Raw genomic sequence first — 20,836 nt, 5'->3', positions numbered from 1 at the left:
ACATGATGGTGGGTGTAGGGGTGAGATACCAGTTCATTTAATAATACAGTCTCTTTGTTCATCTGTCAATCAACTGGCAACAAGAGAATCTGATTTCTATAAAATAATATTTAGAGTATTTCATCTGCCATTTCTCCAGAGACAGACTTGCCTGAAAAATAGCTTATGGTGATGGGGAACCTTGGTAAAATACATTAATTACATTCTGAAAAGCTTTCCAAAAAAGAGATTTAGTGAATTTGAAGAAAGACATTTGAATGTGAATAGTGAGAGAGGTTCATCAGTATTTTTAAGTATAACAAACAGATTTACATGTAATTTGCCTTACAGTTTACAGTTACTGTCAAAGGATATCTCCCTTGAATGTCCATAAGGAGAATTACACCACTCAGTTGGATTTTGCCCCTCATGGGTTTTATTTCCAGGTAAAATATAAAGTCTCAAGAGAAAGCATTTACAGGTCAAGAAGGATTAGAGCTGTCTTCAGCTAGACCATTAGTTCTCCAGCTAAGGTCAGAGAACAGGACAGTCCTTATCCATGTGATTGTGTTTGATAGTCGTGTTGTTGCACTCTTTAATGAGCCCATATGTAGTGATGCACTTGAAAGAGGAATCTTTCTACTCCACACCCTGCATACAAAGAACTGAGGTCATCAGGAGCTTTCAAACGTGGGTGTTAAAAGAGAAACTTTCCATTAAAGTCTCTTTTCTTCCCCCTGCATCTTCTTAAATTATGACCAGTTTTTGTTCTAAATTTGGCAGACAAAATGATCAATAGATACTATATCAAGGAAATAAAGTTCTTCCAGCTGTCTTCTGAAAGGCATATTTCACACCTTGATACTGTCTGTATTTCTTATTGCAAGTGTGTCTGGGTATCTGAAAGCACTGCCTTTATATATCAAATGCCTAGGTAGCCCAAGTTATTACAGCAGAATAAAGCAGTAATGGAAAATTTATCTTAATCTCTGATATAATTATGCTGTCTTAACATGTCATGAAAATTCATCAGTATCTCTTAGTAACATTTATTCCCATTAGGAGCCTAAAAATAGAGGCATTTCCAATGTTTTAGTATGCAAATGATTTTCAAATTTCTTATAATTTTAGTAATTTCAGGCAAGTTTGCCTTCTTTTCACAGGGTCAAAAAATCTGTTTAACAGCCTCAGAACATGATAAAACTTAGAGTGGAATTAATTTATGTTGTAGAAAATATTCTGTGGAATTGAGTACATACAAAGATGAGGGTATGTGAGGGTGTATGATAAGGGCTTTGGTGTTTTCAAACACATTTTACCCAGCCTTTGGTTTTGCCTTTTTTCCCACATTTTCTTCCTGAAGAAGTAAAATAACTTGAGGGGATAGAGAGGAAAGTGGGCTAAATCTTTTGTTTCTGCTGTGATTGTGAGTTAGGATGATCAAATGGAAATGAAACTGTTTTACCAATGTGGGGCTTTTCCCTAAAGAAATAATTGAAAGCAACAATTGGATCTGTACTTCTTAAATGTTTTTTTTATTATTATTAACTGGGGCATTTAACCATGAAGTGCCTCACAAAAATGAGAGTGGAAAATCTGAGTTTTTGACAGGGTCAGGCCTGCCATAGCATAGGTTATGTTCTATTTTCAAGCAGCATGTCATTAATTTGCTTAGTAGGAGATCACAGAGGGGGAAGAAGCACGGAACCATATCCTGTTCCCTCTCACATGATGATGTGAGTGGGTGGATCAGTAATAATGTAGAAGGACTTTAGCAGATACCTGAAGTATTTGTACTCAGTTTAACTGTTTGAATGTTAATTTTCCTGGCTGTTCTGAGTGTAGGAAAGAGCAATCATCCAAAAATTGCTTTTATTACAATTTTAAACACCGTCTTCTTTCTTTTTAGAACTACCGACTTCAGCATCTGTTGAACACCTTGGAAGGCCAGGCTAAATCCTGTTTTGGTAGAAATTATACATGTTGTTTACATCATGGGCTACATCTACCTGGGAAAGTAAAGAAAATGCACACACATTTCATAATCTGCAGTCAGTATGGACCTTGGGCCCATTTTGCAAACAACAAAGTCAAACCTGCAAGCACTGATTCAATGTACTCTTGAGTAAAGCCCTTGTTTCTTTTCACCTGAAACAGTTCTTTAGACAGAAAGGGTTCATTTAAATGCTGTATCTGAAATAGTGCATCTTTCTTCTAACTCAGTAGGAGAGATTCCCCTTGTCATAATTGCATGAAAATAACATTATTATTATAAAACTGTTTAGGTCTTGCTCTTCAATTCTTTGATTCAGAATGTCAAATGCAATTATTAAATTCAAACTTCAAGTCAGAGACTTAGGCAATCATTTGATGTGAAGTAATTTATATTTATGAGTAGTACAAAAAATCTTTTAATAGGTACTCCTGACATGTATGAGTGATAAGGATAACATGAACACTAGTCTTTGTATGAATTGTTCAGCATACATGGAAAATAAATCCAGTACTAGTGCACTAGAAATTCAAAGCTGCAAAGCTTGGGGATTTTCCCTTTATTTCATTAGAAAGTGATATTTTTGTAGAAATTATCTGTTGAGTAAGGCAAATTTTGCAAAAAAAGGTCTACAAGTTGAAGTCAGGATCTCAAGACAGTCTTGAAGCTCTGAAGTGAGGGCTGAGGCCTCTCATTTCATGCAGCACTTGCTGGCTGTCAGTGCCTGTTGCTTTTTCCCTTTCCCTGTGGATAGACAGGGATGGCCAGAGAGGTGAAGCACCTGAATAAAACAAGTGCTCTTCTATTATGTTATTATATCCTGTGCTGTTCTATTATATTATAGCAAGTGCTATTCTCCCTCTGTTTGCCATGCTTTGTGCCTCTGTTGAGGGAGTTGTCTGTGTTTTGCCTCAGACCTCATTCTCCTGGTGGAGTCAGAGCAGAATGGGTGTGAGTCTCTTCAGAGTATCCCTGCCAAGGAGCTGGCACCTCATCAAAAATGTGGATCTCAATAACATCAGTCTGATGAAGAGGATGGGCATTCAGTTTGCTGTCATTACCTGAATGGACACACGGTTCAGCCCTGTCAGTGTAGTGCCTGTCACACCCCTTCGCCTGCTCAGCCCTGAAAAAGGGATTTGCACCTTCCTCTTTCCTTGGGACCCAATTTGGGTTTGGCAGCAGCAAATTCCTGGAAATTCCCTTGCTAAGCAAGAGGGCACAAGCTGTGTAATTTGGGGCTGTGTGGTAGTGGCAGGTTGCAGATAGCAGAGTGAGATTAGTAAAAGAAGTAGATTGCTTAGTTCTCCTTTGCCAGAAGATAAAGGGATTGAGTGTTGCCCAAATAAACTAATTTATCCCTTCCCTGCAAAGCTTATGCTTGGAGGAAGATGGGTATTGGGTCAGTGGTTACACAGGAATGGCAAGAGGAAGGGAAAGTCCTTGTGCAAAGTGGTCCTTCCTCACTCCCAGCCTGGTGCCAGCCTTTCCCATCTTGGCTGCTTCACTGCCAGAGAGAGAAGCAGCAGAGGTTGTTCAGAGGGCGTGGGATGGAGTGGGGACACAGAGAAGGAGACTGATGGTGAGCTCTAAGGTCCCATACCACAGTGGAACGGAGGAGAGAAGGGCCTTCTCCAGGGATGGATGCTGAGGGAGGATCTGCCTCCACCAGCAACACCACTGCTGATCCTTCCTGGCACAGTCCTCCATCTGCCTCCTTCCCAGTCTCCTTCCACAGCTGCCCCAAGCATCCCTCCCTTGTCTGCAGCTCCTTTGGTCTCTCCAGCCCCTGTGACTCTCCCTGAGCTCCTGGTCCTGCTGTTGCAGGGTCAAATCTCCACATCAGATCACAAAACTACTGGACAGTAAAACAAGCTGATGCTCTGCTCTCAGCCACCCACCCTGGATGAAAGCCCCTGGGCACCTGTGATGCACCAGAGAGGTTTTCTCTCCCTCATCACTATTCACATCTGGCCAGAGAATGTAGGGGCTGGCTCTCCAGGAGCTCTGTGGCAAAGAACTACCCCTCCATGAACCACAGCAACCCAGGTGGGTGTCACTATCAGGGCTGTGTGTGAAAACAATTGCAAGGTTTGGTTGTAAAAGTCTGGAGCTTCGTGTGAGGCAGCCTCAAACTCTGCTGAAACCCTGGGTGAAGGTCACAGCTCCTTTAGGCTGTCAGAGCTGGGAGAAGGGTGAAGATGCTCCTCTGGGTAGGGATGTGGGCAGTGTTCTGTCTGACCTTGATCAAGTTAAGTATTTCTGGTAAGATATCAGGTGAAATCTCCATCTAAGGGGAAAGCAGCACTTGTGGAGTTTCATGGTCAAACTTGAAGGCAACTGAGGAAAAAAATGAACAAACTAAATAGATCATACTGCAGTGTGATATGTCACTCACATTGCAATGGAATTCGATGGTGTAATGAAAGGATGGTTTGATATAAAACATTAAACATGCCATAAGTCTTGGAATAAAATAACTGCACAGAGAAGTGTGTGCTGTGAGGGAATTGTGAAAATACCCGGTCAGAGAAAAATAACATTTTTCACACCAACAAGGCCAGGCATATTTTTTAATGAAGTGAATTCTTTTCAGTGTTTGGAACCAACAGAAGTAATTTAAAAATTCTTGGTTGAAGCATAAAAATTTTATTTAATACCCTTCATAATGACTGAGTGATTGTGATGATGAATTATGGAGAGGTTTTTCACTAGGAGTCTGCAGCACCAAGATAAGGCAAAAACCTATTTCTATGCTTGTGGACATGTATTTAGGATTTTGATTTTTCTAATTTTTTTTTTTTAGTGAGTCATGAAAGATGCATGATTCATTAACAGGTGAGGACAAACTGATAATATTAGGTTTTTTTACCAGTGTGAGGATGTTATTCTGTAATCTTTAGTATTTTCTGAAGTAAGACTCCATTCAGGCATGACTCAGAAATAACTTAATAGTGAAGATATTGATCAGTGCTCTAAATCCATCTATAGTAATTTTCATGCCCAAGAGACTGGATGATTTGTTTTCCGGTAGAGGTTTGAAAGTAAGTTTTCTTATTGAACAGGAAGCAGGAACATATCTGGAGCTAAATCAGTTTTAAATGTCTGGGGTTATTAGCTCATTTATTTGTTTTTTATTAGAGTATTCATAATTATTAGCTTTTTACCATCAATTGTGTGTAGCGAGGCAGTAGAAATGGTGATGCTGTGCCATAGTGAAACCAATTCAGGAAAAGGCTGACAACCAACACAAAAATATACCCAGCAAAAAACCAGCAATGCCAGAACAGTTTTTTTTTTAATTGCCAGTATAGGTAAAAGAATTTGAATCCAGAAAAAGCAGCATTATCCAGACCAGCAGCAAAGACAAATTTTCATTGTTCTGAACCACTGACACACAGCTGACTCATGGCAGCACTGCCATGAGAAGAAACTGCATATAGTGTCAGCATATAAAACCAAAAATGAAAAATACTTATGCACTTGCAGCAGCCTGTCTATAACCACATAGGGTCCATGAACTGCTGATTCATCCAGCAGGAGCTTTGGGGGGGGATTTTTTCCCTCAATCTACTGCTGCTGTTTCTATGTCTTGTCATTTTGGAGATATTGAAAACTGACCCTGAGTAGTTCACAAAAGACTGGGATGACAGAATGTTCTTTGTTTTTTCACAGAAATCTTGTAAATGTGGTTGAAACACTTCTTTGCCAAGTAAATTTCCATCTACTAAAAATCCATTTCCATTCACAAAGTAAGGTGGTATTTTACTGCAGAGTGTCCTATTATTCCAAGATTTATAATCAATCTCTTTACATTTTATTTTGAACTGTCACATGTTGTCCAGAATTGATGAGCCTGGCAGTTGATTGCTGAACTGCAGTAGCTTTGCTTGGCTAAGTTTGTTAATGTGCATGTATCCCTGGCTTTTTTTCATTTTCCTTGTACAGAGAGCTACGCATAGTGACAGGAGAATGGTTTTTTGAGGAGAGAGCAAAGCGCTTCAAACAATCAGATCTTGGAACTGATGTTGTCAGACAGTCAATCCTTCACAAATTCCCAGGTAGGGACCTCAAGAGGGAGATTTGCTTGTGCTTTATAAGTTCTAAACATTGTTTCTTGTGTGTTTGACTTGTATTTCTTGTATTCCAGACTGAAGTATTTTAATCTTAATTTTTTTTTTATTTGTGCCTATACAGTGATTTATGAATGATAAATATTCAGGAAAGGCCTATATGAAAGAAGTATCTCTGTGGAGATAGGGAGCTGCTGAAAAGCTCACTTTCCAAACAGGTGGACAGTGTTATTCAGCTGCAAAGCCCAGCAGCAGAGACTCTCAAAGTTCATTCTTCATTTCTGCCAGGAAGTTTGGCTGTATGGAGAGGTCTCAGCCTGGTCGTTTTTTTGCCTGAGACTCTCTTAGTTGTGATAGTGGTGTGTAAAATTCACTCAAATTTTCTTTTTCAACTGAAGAAGAAAGGTAAATGTGAGCTGCTGTGCTGTCTGCTGGAGCATGGGTTATATCCAGGTTATTTGGTATTCAGACTTTCCTTTTGCCCAGTTATCTCAAACAAGCTGCACCTGCATTTTATGGTACAGAAAATTGTCTGTCTGTCTTGGCCAAGCACAGCCTGGGGTGTGTGAGCTGCTCTGGTGCCTTGCAGGTACCACAGGAGTGAGAAATAGGAGTTTTTCCTGAGTGCTGGTGGTTTCTACTCAAGCCCTTCACTCTGAACACAGAAGCTGTTGGGTAATCTCTTTCACATTTAGCATTTATGCCCAGTTTTGTCCCCTAGCTTGTAAGGAGAGGGACTGGTTTACTGCCACTGGAAAAAATACACGGTGCAAACCTTCTCCTTGGAAAATACAGACCTTGCCAATATCACCGTGCTTCAGAAGCTATAAAACTGGAAAGTGTGTAAATTCTTCATATTATGTCAGTGGTCAAATTGGGTATTTCATGGTTTGTTATTTAATAGATATATTGAAAAATATATTTAAGCCATTTTCCCCATACCTTGCTCCTAGTGGAACAAACATTTTAATTATGAAAAGATTCTTTCATTCAACACAGAAGATATTGTACATTTGAAAATTAAATTTCAGGTCCTTTGGTTATTAAATATTGTCATTAATAATACAGAAGTGTAGTTTAAGACAAGAGCTGATAATGAGGAACATTTCAAGCTAAAGTTTTATTTTATTACCAAGATCCCCCAAGGTTTTTTCATTATCTGTTTTTGTATGCTGTTTGACATGTGCTGTGTTTTCTGTGCAGAAATTCACTTTTTATTTTCTTTCCCCTCTACTGCAGACACAGTTTCCAATGCAGATGACAAAAGACCATTCAAAGATCAACCCCAAGAGAATGAAGAAAAAAAGCCAGATGTACCAGTCTGCTCCTCAAATGGGCACAAATCTGTTTTTAGCAGACCTAGAAAGATTGGGTAAATCCTTTGGTTTTGTTGTTGGCTTTTGTTTTGGTTCCTGGAGGTTTTTTTGAACACTGATAAATGTAAAAGCAGCTGTATATGGTTGGATAGATTTTATTCTGAGCTTTTCCAGTCTTCCATATCAGCCTCAAACTTCCTGGGATTAGAAAAAGCCTACAATAAGCATACTTATTGTAATTAGATTGTTGTTTCCCAGGAAATGCAGCAGTAATTATCCTTCAGCTATAAAGGAAGAAGAGAAAAAGTCAATTTTCCTTTTGGAATTTTCTTGTTTCTACTTAAAAGTAACAGAGTGTCTTTAAAGGCATGCTTGCCAGAGAAACAAATGGAAAAAATAGTATTTGTAGGACCTGGTTTTTATGTATACTGGTCAGTTTGACTCACAAAACAAGTTTTCCTTTGAACTTCCAGCTGTGCAAATACAGCCTGAGACTGTGTGTGTGAGAGTGAACAAAGAGAGCTGCTGCTGCTCATCTTGCAGGGTTTACCCCAGTTTGGCTGTGCCCTTTGAGGGGCCCTCACTCTCCAGGGACACAGGCAGATGCACTGACTGTGTGCGTGCCCAAGTGCTGTCTGGACCTAGCTTGAAGCTATTGTGTGAATGGCAAGAAAACCTGGATGGAAGTTCATATCATGGCTGGAGCCTCCATGGTATTTGGAACTGTTTATATTGAAAGGAAGAACACATTTTTATCAGGGATCCTAAATATAGGGCAGGGGGATGCTTTCCATGGGTTTTTTACTTCTGAGGAGAGATGAGAATGGAATTACCTGCTCCAGTGACTCCAGAAATTAACAGAAGTTATTTATCTCTCTTTAATATAAGGGGAAAGAGCATCAGAGCACCTCTGGCCTCCCAGGTTACAGTGAAGAAAGAACCAGCCTAGGGAATCCTTTATAATAGACCTAGATTTTGCTCTGAGTCATGCTAAGTGGTAGCTAGAGTAAGAGGGCATCAGAGTTTACTTTTCTAATCCTCCTTCCATTTAAATCCTTTAAGCAAACCAATTAGTCATATTCCCTTACAAGAAACAATTGTTTTTATAATTGTTATTTATTTTAGTGGTGCTGTTCATGTTTGTGGACAGAAGTGTTTTCGCTGGTGACATTCCCCATAACAGAAATTTAATCTTACAAGAAATTGGCTTGTTTTCCTAGTGTATTTGGTGGCCTCTTTTAGAAAGATTCCATTATTGTTCCTCTTCCTTGCTTACTTCTTCCTCCCTTATGTTTCACAGTCATGTATGTCCTGGGTGGGTTTGTTTTAGCAAGGCTTTTGTGGGGTCAGCTGTGACTGACCATATAATGAGATAACTTATCAGTCTATTGTGGTTTGTAAGGTCATGGGGAATACTATTACTCTGCAAAATTCCATTTTATTCATTTCTGTCCCATTAGGCCATGTTTTGCAGGGTAAGGGGGTGATGCTATGTTTTTTTAGAAATGTCATGTTTGGGGCATTTGATGCATATAATTCTAGAAATATCTAAAGAGAAAATACATATAGCATAATTTTCTAGAGGAAAAATATACACACCTAGTCAAAGATACTTTGCTAACTATTAACTAGTCCCCCAGAAAAAGACATTAATTTTCACAAAAGGCAGCTCTGGTTCTAAGCTCAAATAGAAGGAATGTTTTGCTTTTTTGGTGTCTTAAAATGCAGTTTGCAGTAAATATGAAGTTTTTATCCCCAGGAGCCAGTTTCATAACCAGATTTGGTGCTCTGTCGACCTTTATATCCAGAGTTGTCCATAGTTTAGACGAAATTAATGTACTGTGCACATGACAACTTTGAAAATCTTTTATTCCCTGCTTTCAATAGGAGGGTTATCAGGGCAGTTACCAAAGGAGAAATTTCTTATGGGAGAGATGAAGGTGAAAGGAACCCAGGCTCAGAGGCTGAGAGCCCAAGTCTGCGTGGTGGCAGATCAGCTCTGTGCTTTGAGAGGTGAGCTGGGGTTGGGACAGTTCCTGCTGGGACCAACCTGGGATGGGCCAGTGCCCTGGGCTGCTCTGTCTCTTTGGATTCTCAACACAAATGCTGCCTGAGAAACAGAGTTTATGTTCATAAAACTAACTAAAAACACCCAACAAACCAATAAATTATCTCCACTCATATAATTTTACTGTCCTCGTGTTCAGCTGGTGACCAAGGTCGGTATGTTGTTTTTGTTTTCCGTCTTTCAATTGATGAGTTGTGTTCATATTACAGAACTGAGGCTCTTTGTTTTTTTCTTTACTAATGAAAAGTTAATTAATCATAATTTATGTTTTCTTCTTCAAAGGCTGTTTGCCCTTCTCTTTCCATGATTATTGTCCCAGCTATTTTATCATTCTTCTGGGCTTAAGTGATCTCTGCTGTTGCCTCTGATGTTGTTATAAAATTCCAAGAGCAACATTCCTTTCATGTCCTGTCTTCAAATTGAAGCCAAAAGCAGCTCACTTTTCCCTTTTCAGTTGGTTAGCCTACACTGGATATAGACCCACATTCTTTGCTCAGGTGCACACACCTAGAAATTTTACAATTTGGTTTGAAAAAATACTAACAATTTTCTGAAAGTTCTAATAACAATTTCCTGTCTCTGAACTTGTGTTTCTGAGAGACTCCAAAGAGATATGCAGGAACAAAGGATAACAGGTAAAAGGACCATCATGGAGTTTAGTTTGCACATAGATAAACTTTCTTGTTTAAGCAAGAACTTGCTTCTCTTTGTTACCTACAATTCAAATCCTAATTCCTAGACGTTCTGCAATATGATTAAAGCTGATATTGGCAATATTCTTGACAGTTTGATTTCTTTTTTTTTCCACTGGCTGCTGCACTACCTACCACCCAATCCAGCTTTCAAGCTAGTTGTTTTCTTTAATCCATCCAGTTCACTATTTTTTTTCACAAAGCTTATTGGGCCTTCTGTATCTCACCAGACTCATACCTGGCTTCTATGAGACCAGAAGTAGAATTTTTACTGGTTTTCTTCATTTGCATTAAATAGAGTAGAGATGAGTGAGGGATCTAAGAGACAAAACCTCAGGCAGCTGGTGTCTGTGCTGCTTAATACTGAGGTTATGCAATGTTAGTAGCTTTCTCTGAGAGTTTATCAGGGTAAGGACAAAGGGATGCTTGTGAAAGGTCTGTCCAGCTCTCTTTGTGTGCCAAACTACAAGAAAGTTATCATGCAATTAACCATAAATGAAGCAAAAAAATTTTGTTTGGGTGGTGGAATTCAGCACCTGGTAAACTCTCTGTACAGATTTAGGAGTGAAGTAGTCTGTAAATACAGCTTTTATGTTTGATTGCCCTGCTTCACTTTCACATAAATCATTATTTTCTAGCTGTTTCTCAGAGCCAGAGCTCAAGACTTGTTAAATTAGGGGTATTGAGTCACTATGACATCTTCTCTACTTGTCATCTCATTCTCACCTGGTGAAATTGGTGTCCTGTGCCAAAGTCCAGAGTAACACTGTCAAAAATTTTACCAACCAGCAGGGAAACCAAGAGAGAATTCTTTTTAAACGTTTCTGTTTATGAGAAGGTATATTGAGCTGGGAACAGGGAAACCCAGGCCATAAATTCACCTCTTCTGCTGGTTGTTTCTACTCCAGCAAAAATGTTTACTGCTGAATGCTGTAAATGTTTCTGCTGCTGAATGAAATGGGAGGCTGCATCAGGTCAGGATACTTCTAGGAGAAATACTGTGGGAATTTCAGGCTCATTTACACAGGCACTCCACCCCACTGCACTCAGGTCTTGTCTACCACAAGGAGAAGCCTGGCATAGTCACAACACCATTTTTCTGTTGTCTACTCAACATGTATAAAATGTGTCAAATCTCTAATAGCAGACTGAAATAAGAAGTAAGGACACATTTTAAAATAATTTTCATTGTTTGAAAAGGTTAAAAAAGTGCAACAGATTACCCTTTCTAACCCTCAGTGTTCATATGGGTTTACCAGTATTTTCTAACAGAAAATGTTCCATGGAAAAAATTTCACCTGTTGTGATGTTAGCATCTGGGGCCTGGTGTGCTGGTGCAGGTGATTTTTTGTCACTTTTACTAATGTGAAACCTCCAGGAAGACCTGTCCAGCCTTCCTAAATTTCTACACTGGTTGAAAGAATCAACCAGTTTGGGTCTAGAGTCATAACTGCAACATGAACAGGACAGTGAACCAGTTGGTGTTTTTCTGGAGGTAGATGGATAAATAGAGGGAGACACAAGCACACACAAGGATTTTAGAGTTTCTGGAGATAGTGCTGGCATTAAATAGGCTGTAGAAGTGTCCAGAAGTGTCACGTTACTGTAGTTTCCCTTTACACCAGTGGAAGAGCCTGGCAGGAATGTGTGATGAGTTGTCCCTCCTCCTGCTGGATGTGGGTGCAGTGTGGATTGAACAAGGACAAACACAGCATCTGCAGCCTGGACAAGAGCTGCCTGCTTGGGCCATCTGCAGTTTGGGTAGACAATACCTGTGTGACTTGTACTTGCAAAGCAATTGTGATTCATCTCTGCCTGTGTTTTTCCTTCCAGGTGTTCCCCCAGCCCCTCAGGGCTCTGTTATTCTGGCAAAGCGCAGCGCTTTTCTTGCAGCGGTGCGCCAGATGAGCTGCCTAGGTTTGCTCACAGCAATAACCCTTCTCTCCTCCTGTCTCCACTGCAGAGGGAGCACGCTTTCCCTGGCCAGCAGCGGTGCAGGAGCTGCTGCAGGACATGCAAGGTGCAGAGGCAGCGCTCCCAGGGCTTCCCTGGCGCGCTCTGGGGCGCTCAGTGCGCGCAGCAGGACCGTGGATTGCAGCGGGGTAAGGACAGGGCTGGGCACTGCCCAAGGACAGCTGGCACCAAAGCAGCCACTGGGCTGGCTCCTGCCCTGCTGGGGGGCTTTAGCACAGCAAGGACCAGCCTGACAGCGAAAATCTGATTTTTCCCCAGCTCTGCTGGGGCCTGTGGAGAGCTCTGCTAGAGCAGCAGAGCTTGTCATGCTCTTATCAGCGATGTGGTTTTGGGTTTGGCAGGCGTTTCTCTTTTGTCTGAAAAATGCTGAGGATATCCAGCATTAGATAATGAGTTACAGATTCTGAACTGGGAGGCACAAGGGATGGGAATAAGCATTTTTTTGGCACTTTAGAGCCTCGAGTAAGTGCTGTGAAATAAGGATGTGACTTTCAAGCTTGCACAATCCAGCATTTTCCCACTGACTCCTAAGGGAAACTTTGCAAGTCCAGCACTTGCAGAAATCAGGCCAAACTGATTTTAGTTTTTTTTCTGGATTTGGACACTGGGCTCTGCATAAATTATTCCATAATGCAAAATGTGTGATAAGCACGTTATCAGAGCAATTCCTCTTGTGCTATTAGGCCTCTTAGGAGATATTTACCATTAATGTTTGGAAAAAAAATTGATGAGTATTTCAATCAAAGCCCTGTTGAATGCATCAATTTCCTTTCTGACTTCCAGATACTTGGTCTAATATGTTGTCTTTGTTAATAAAAAAATGTTAGTGTCTATGAAGAGCAGTTTTGGAAGCTATATATAAGTGAATGGTTGTTTTATTTATTTTCTTGTTGGCACATAGGCTGACTTGTTTTCCAGTGCATTACATTTGTTTGAAAAATCCATTTAATTTAGATGGAGTTATGTTATTAGCTTTTCTTTTATAGGCAGGCAAGAGGTCATAATTATATCAAGGATATTTGCTTTATTTAAGGTGTTATACTGGCATAATTTAATTAGTTCAAATACATTTGGTTTTGCTCTGGCTGAAATCATTATGCTAGTACAAAAAACATAGGTTTTTGTCTTTTGTATTTCCTTTTTTTTCTTTCTGAGCTCTGAGCTGAGCTTCTAATAGATTTGAGTGTTTCCTTTCCCTGATACTTACTTTGATTCTTCAGCTGCAAACTCAGAATGTAAGCTAGAATTGCATCTTCGTGCAAATTTTATGTATCATCCATGCTAAGCAAAGCAGAGTACACTGGAATCTAAATGTATTCAGTAATAGACTGGATGTTAAAGGAGCTTTGGAGTTCTGGAATGTAATAGAAATTATGCTTTTATAAATTAATAATGAGTAAACATTGGTTTTGTGTTTATGACATGTACATTTTTCCTATTGGCCAGGACACTGACTTGGAAAATGGCATGATTATTCCAGCAAGTGAAAGTGTACCTGAGGATTTAGTAAAGAGGCACTGCAGGAAACCATCTGGAACACCTTCCATTGCGGTTTCCAGAGTATCTTTGTCATCAGGCAAGTATTAAGTCTATTCCTTCTCTCTCACAGCCTCTATTATCAGAGGAGTGTGCCCATTCTTGTGACTCTGCTCCTCTTGTTCTTAAAAACCTGTTGAAAGACCAAATGTAAGTTTCATAAACTTGTTCATTCTGAAAACACTTCCTTTTCAGTAATCAAGTTCATACCTTCACAAGTTTTACATTAAAAAATGGGGATACTTACCCCAGAAACTTTGGTACAATGTTATTGTTAGGTAAATCACATGCTCTTAGATTTGTTTCAAGGTTTCATCCACAGCAGCATGTTGTTCAATCATTCTCTGTCTGCCTCCCTGTATGAAATACTACCTGTATATAAAATTACTCTGCTGCTGCCATTACATTTCACACCCACTTTGCTCAGAAGCAAATTTGAGAAACAATGAGTGATCAGAGAACAAGACCCTCTCAGACTTCTCGTCTGTTCATTTTTATATGTGGTGTTCTGAAGCAGTCAATCCATCTGTAATTTACCTCATTTCTTTGGAGGCTGGGAGGTAGAAAGGGCCTGCACAGGAAGGTGCTGTCACAGCCACTTTGCAATAATGGATGGAGATGCTCTTTTTCCTCTCTGAAATGGGAGGCAGGAGCATCCTGCACTGTTCTGCTTCCCCCAGGCACTCAGGCAGCTTCTTACAGGGCTGATGAAGCGGGTTTGGGTTTGAAGGCTTCTCTCTGAAACACAGCAGGACTCACTTTATTGTAGCTGGATTTAGCCCAAAGTAGAAACCTGGTGGTGTATTCCACAGAGCTAATCCAAAGAGGGAATATTCTTTACCTCAGACATTTCTGCTTGAAAGCTTCGGTTTCCTTGAGAATATTGTTCAGGGCAACTCCAGGCAGAGGTGTTACAGATGGCTACTTAGGAAGTAAAAAATTTCCTGTTCCTGCTACCTTACAAAATAAAGGCTTTCCTGGGAGATAAGGACTGACCTCATGTTACCAAAGCAGATGGATGCTGAGCAAAACTGTAGGCAACTTGGGAACAGGCCTCAGACTCTGCACTGTCTCCTCAGCAGATCTCAAAGAACATTAAGCTCAGGAGAGTGACCTCTCCTGCCACATCAGCTGTAGACCAGGTAGAAAATGAACAGTTAAAAACCTTTCAGATTCCTATGTGCAGGATCTAAAAGTACTCTCTTCACCCTTTTCTTTCCAAATACATTGAAACAGACCAAAAAAGACTTATATGGGGAGGACCAAGAGGCCTTGAAGAAAGATTTTTTTTAGATTTTTTTTTCTATGTCTTATGCTACAGAGTGGATGAGAGCCCTGTAGGACTGAGAGAAACTGCTGGAGCTCTTGAGATTATTTGTTTCCTCTTAATTTCTGCACAAGGAACACTGTTAATGACAGAAGTACTTTCTACATCCATCTGTATCCCCAGTTGCTTGATTCTGATGCAGGTGCTGGGGAGATTTTGGTGGTGGTGGTGGATGTGACAATCACTGTGAACACTTGGACAGGGAGCTTTGCAACATTCCAGGCTGGCAGGATGAAAGTCAAAATCTTGATGACCTATGATATCATCCACAGAAGACAATCACAGTAGATAAATAAATAGTACAGGGGTAAAATTATTGACCAGAAGGCTGAGCAGCATCAGGAAGCATATTTTTCCATTTATCATAATGATGTTCAGTTACCACAGTTTTTGACAAATAACTAAAATAATGTTTTAAATTTTTTATTAAAAAACCAATGGGGTTGGGACAATACTTGTACAAAAGTGAGATGGAATATTTCTGTACAAACTATAGCAAACATTGAAATTGTTTTTGTTTCCCAGACCGTAGCCGATCTGAGATAGATTTGAGTGAATCGTTCTCTGAAGGAAATGAGGATACCCTGAGCATAAGAAGCAAATCTGTGCCTAGTGCCTTAGATCAGGAACTGGTGAGTTATAAATATGTAAATGTTCATCTGGTGGAAATTCTGTTTGTTTGGACCAGTGAAATCAGGACTGTATGTGTATCTATATAAAATATGGGTAAGGCAGAGCATTCTTTCAGGGATATTTAATGAGTTTTTTAATAGTGTCATCTTCTGAGTATGTTTGATATAGAGTGATTTCAATGAATAGTCATGGCTCCAGTTTGCTGTTAATTTGCTGGGTGTTTGAGTTCACAGATGAAACAAACCTAGCCTGGAAATAAGTTCCAGGCACTAAACTGCACATGCTCCAAAAGTCTGTTAATGCATATTTTCATAAGTTTTAATTTTGAGGCTGAGAAAGTTCAAAGTTTAAAGGCTTTAATCTTTGTCTGGTTTGGTTTTCCACATATCTGTATTTTTAATAGGAAGGCCCAGCTTTCTGTTCTGGCAATGTTGCTTGCCTCATCTTCCTGTTGACTCTTCCATACATCTCCATGTCTTTTTTTGTGTATTCTATGGACTGCTTTTCCTGTAGTGATTCACAACTTCCATCTCCTCTTCTGCACATATCCAATTTGCAGATGTGCACCAGTGTTATAAAAGGATATCCAAGCCTATTAAATATGCATCGGGGGGGGGGGGGGGGAAATGTTATTTAAATAATTCTTTGTCTAATCACAATTTATTCTAAAATTTCCAAATGTGTGCTTGTAGCTTATGCATTTTGCCTGTTGTCACAGTCCCACTCTTCCATCTGCTCTTTCCTGAAGAACATTGGCCATGGCAGATGTGTCCCCTTCCTGTAGTGTTGAAATTTGAGTCCCGGTGGAAAATCATGTGTTGGGATTTCCATCTTTTCTTGGATTGGTAGCAGTCAGAGAATGTGCCTGCAGCATTGATTTGGGTTAATTTTTGAGGAATTAACAAAAGACCTTCCTGTGTGTCAAGTGTTGGTGGAAGAAAAACCTCAAAAATAAGTGGCTTATTTTTAAATTGTAATAAAGAAAAAGGATCTGTTCTTTATTAAGAAGCTGGAAAATAATGCAGAAGAAAAGCACAAAATTAAAAATGCAGATTTTATATTTCTTTGTATCTGTTCTCTGCTCTAATTGACAGCTACAACTTAGATATTTCTCTGAGGCAGCTGCCAGAGATAACAAATCCAGAGAGGTTTTCTGTTCTTTGATTTTTGTCTTCTTAATCAGAGATTTTGTTTCGTATTTTTTCTTGCTGACTCTGAATGAAATTTCAGATTGCATCTCTGCAACTCTGTAGCTCCTTTGCTAGCACAGGACTCCTCTCCTGTGGCATAACCTTGATTTAGATGCTCTGGAGTCTGGTGTTAATTCCCATTTAAAATGAATTCATAGCAGGAGTCACAGATCTCTGATTTTACCCATATCCTCGCTTTCTCTGCCTTATGAAATGGACTGATTGCATTCATCAGCTTTTGTGTTACCATATTCATTTAGGGTAGTTTGTCTCTCAGGAGTCCTTCAGAGTCTTGTCCCATACTCATTATGGATGCAGTGTTTTGAGATGAAAGCTGTATTCCTGCTGGAATTTAGGTTATTTGATGCTTGCATGTAAGACACAAAAAGGTATCTGATGATGGTAACAACAGTTCCTGCAGCCTGAGGAAAGATGGAATTTTACCTCCTTTCCTTCTAGCTGAGGTCCTTCATTCTCTTATTCCTGGGTGATGGGAGCTGACAGCAGTGGTATGGGAGCTGCCACATGTCCAAAGGATGTGCAGGTTACTGGAATTTATCAGCAGAAAGGATGGGAAAAGGCTTTTGGCTACTTTGGTCCCACCTTTATCAGGGAAACCCATTACCCATACAGAGAAATCAGCTGGAAAATGGAATGGATATATTGCTTCTCTAACTTAGTATTGCTTTTGATAGTGAAAAGGGATGAGCCCCAAAACTCACAATTTGTGGTACAGATTTATCAAGGAGCACGGGGAACCAGCTAAATCCAGTGTTATGTTCAAGTGTGAGCACATTTTCTAGACAGGTGTGTGTTGAATTCCTGACCAAGTAGTGTTCATTACATGTTCAGCTGCTTTTTTAGGAATAATTGGATGATGTGCATTTCATAGCCCCCACTGGAGCACATGAGATGAATATCCTACTAGCTCTAACTTTAATAAGCTAATAACACCAACCAATTACATAGTTGCAATTCTGTAACACCTCCTGAGAAATATAATCGTTGTGTTGCAAAATAAATTAAGAGTGTAAGTTAAACATTAATCTTTTTTTAAGTTTTAAATTTCTGCTTGCAGACAAAAATTGATATTCAGCAGTTGCTAGGACTCTGTGAAGCAATGTCAGTATTTGAGTGTCTATACCTGAAACACCCCAATCTGAAGATGTTGCCTCACCTTTTTTCCCCCTGTGTTTTGTCCCCTGTGTTACTGTGGTCAAGAAAGTAAACTGTGTTCTTGTTCCAAATTTAAAACTAGACTACATCACCTGGCATCTGATCTCAGTGAGGGGAGTAGAATGGGTGGAGTGGTTTTTTTGTTGTTGTTTTATTTCAGTTTTTTGTGAGGTTTCACTTTTGAATGATTCAGCTGTCTATCTCCCTGAAATGGTTTGCTCTGTTGTACCTAGGTCTTTAATTTATTTTAAGGTATTTGTTATTTCCTTATTTTTTTTCTTTGGGGTGCTAACAGTACCTTCAACAGATTAGAAAGATAAGAGACCAGCAGAGCAAGCTCATGGTAAGGACTTGAAACTAAGTTTTCTTCAGTATGTAAATTTTGGTGATAGCTTGTTCTGATTTCCCTCTGCTCAACATTCCATATGCAGTAACAATTGGAAAGCAGCAATAGAAAATCACTTTTAGGTGATTTCATACCAGCTCAATCACTGGAGCAAAGGAGACGAGACACAGAAGCCAGTTTTATGTACAGTATGGCAAATGGGCTGCAAATTTTTTATGTAAACTGTGAGTTCAACTCTCACAGCACTTCCTGCTGTGTTTGCTGATCTGCACAGAAGTCTTTGAGACTCCTGAACTTGAATACAGTTTTCTCTGTTTAGTTTCAGAGTGAGAGCAACTAAGAGCAATATTCAATAAAGAATGAGGTAGCATCCCTATTGCAAATAAGCAGTAGAGAATGAGGTAGGTCAAAAGGTGAGATTTTTATAGCTGCAAAGCAGATATAAGGAAGTTGAAAATTTAACTTCCATTAAAATTAAAAGCAAAGTCTTTCAAAATAGGCCTGACATAAGGCTTATGGAAACACTGAGATTTCCAACTATGCCTAATAAGATTATAATTGTCGTCTGGCACTTTTTTCATATCATTTTAAGTAAAGTAAGTAAGTATTTTAAGAGTCCCATTAGGATCATCAATCACATCTAAAGACTTGGTTTCGATTTTACTTTATTCCTGTGTTTAAACAATGAAAATTATTTTTTTTCTGTATATAGGTAAAGTTGTTAAACTTCAGTCTTGCTTATTAAAACTCAAGAACCTATATGAAGCTGTGCAATTACTGATTTTCCACATTTTTATTATTTAATTTAATAATTATATTATTATTATTATTATTATTAATAATAATAATAATAATAATAATACAATACAGTAATTTAATTATTTTTCAAAATGTTTATCAACTGGCTTGATACAAGACATGAAATGTTTGTGTCAAGATTTTCAGTTCCTAAACAACTGAATCCTGAAACCACTGCTGTCTCCTCCCCTTACACTCTGTGTGTGTGCAGAGATGTGGAAAATGTGAATCAAAATTCCTCTACAGAACAGAATTTGAGTGTACATCATACCATCTTCCTAAAGTGCAAAACTTGTGAAACAAAACTAAGTGACAAAGCTGACCAAATACAGTGCAGAACAAGGCATGACAACTAAAAGCCTGTTTGTCATTTAGGGCTATCTGGAGGAAACAGAAGAAGATATTGATGACATAGTGGCCTCTTGTTATCCAAGAACACATGAACATATGACAAGTGGATTATCAACAGTAAGATCTTGAGTAGAAAACACATTTTCCTTCAACAAAAGACCATATTTCCTCCAGAAAGGAATTTATTTCATGTCATTTGTCACATTCATCTTTCATTCTACACTTGAGGAACATCTTTTAGCATTCATCTTGATGCTGAGAAACAACTTTTAACATAAGATAGACTTTCTGTTATATTATTAATGCTGTTCAAAGCTAAAATGCTGTTCTCTGCAGGGCATGGAAAGAGAAAACTATTTTGCATACTCATTAGCAGACTTCCTCGTATTCTCGGGTTATTATCAAGCTTACATGTGGAGAAGGCAAACCAGAGGTGTTTGCAGTTTGTGACTGCTCAGCTTTTCACAGGAGCACTTGGTCTTAATTAAATTGAAACAAAGAGAACAAGGCTGTGGGGAGGATTTTCCTTCTCAAACTGCTTTCTGATTTTTTAGGTTCTTGGGACACAAATATTTTTCTGTGGGTTTGCATACATTCCACTTCCATGGAATCATTGTCCATCCCCAAAATCAGCTCCTCTCATTCTTCATGCCACCCACATCTGAAGAGTATTTCTCTTTACTGCAGGAGAGAGGTGCTTGGGGATTAGCTTGCTGACAATAAAGGGATAGCTGCACCTGATGGTAGCAACAAAATTGGTATAAGAAGCCTTGTGCTGTTCATTATGCAGTTTGTTATTCACTGGGGGAAAAAAATAGATAATAAAAGCAGCCTTTAACATGTCTAGTTTATTATTACCTGCTGTATACTTCATTTTTGGGCTCTGTGGGCAGCGGATAATATCTTCAGGGAGCCCTCTCTGGCCACTCTTCTTTATGGCTTGTATCCAAAAATAGCTTAGTGGACAAAGCTGCAACAAACTCTACATAGAGTGTGTGAGTGCTGAAGAGGATGAAGAAAGATGAGTCTAAACACTAAAAGGGAGGAGAAATGGTCTATGACAATAACCAGGGAACTGTCCTTTCTAGATTGCACCCCCATTAGTCTCTGTGCAAGCATCAAGCAAGGCCAAAGGAATCCCCAATGAATCTCCTGATCCCAAAAAATGGAGTTGACTGAACTTAAGCTTGGCCTACATGGAGAGGAGAAAGAGCTGAGAATATTAACATCACAGAGGATTTTGATGTCTTAGATCTGGCCATGTCAGACCATTTTTCCCTTTGATTTTTGTAGTTCATAGAAACTGACACAGCAGAGACTGCAGCTCTTCACACCACGTCAGACTTGAGCTCCTGTAGCCTGTGGCCACTGGACTAATTACAGC

The 20,836-nt window shown here is 39.3% G+C and overlaps 1 protein-coding gene across 1 annotated transcript in view; it reads left to right on the top strand.

Moving 5' to 3' along the window:
- Positions 1-20,836, top strand: part of SYTL5 (synaptotagmin like 5) — a 47,748-nt gene that overhangs the window by 13,158 nt on the left and 13,754 nt on the right. The window contains exons 3-9 of the mRNA XM_058854820.1: positions 5,921-6,033; positions 7,285-7,417; positions 9,249-9,374; positions 12,085-12,223; positions 13,542-13,671; positions 15,484-15,590; positions 19,477-19,569. Of these exons, the coding sequence (XP_058710803.1) occupies positions 5,921-6,033; positions 7,285-7,417; positions 9,249-9,374; positions 12,085-12,223; positions 13,542-13,671; positions 15,484-15,590; positions 19,477-19,569 (841 nt within the window). The remainder of the gene's footprint in view (positions 1-5,920; positions 6,034-7,284; positions 7,418-9,248; positions 9,375-12,084; positions 12,224-13,541; positions 13,672-15,483; positions 15,591-19,476; positions 19,570-20,836) is intronic.

Source organism: Poecile atricapillus, chromosome 1 (assembly GCF_030490865.1).
Source record: "Poecile atricapillus isolate bPoeAtr1 chromosome 1, bPoeAtr1.hap1, whole genome shotgun sequence".
NCBI classification, from domain to species: domain Eukaryota; kingdom Metazoa; phylum Chordata; class Aves; order Passeriformes; family Paridae; genus Poecile; species Poecile atricapillus.
Note: the sequence above shows the minus strand (reverse complement) of the source record. Positions and strands in the feature narration are given on the sequence as shown.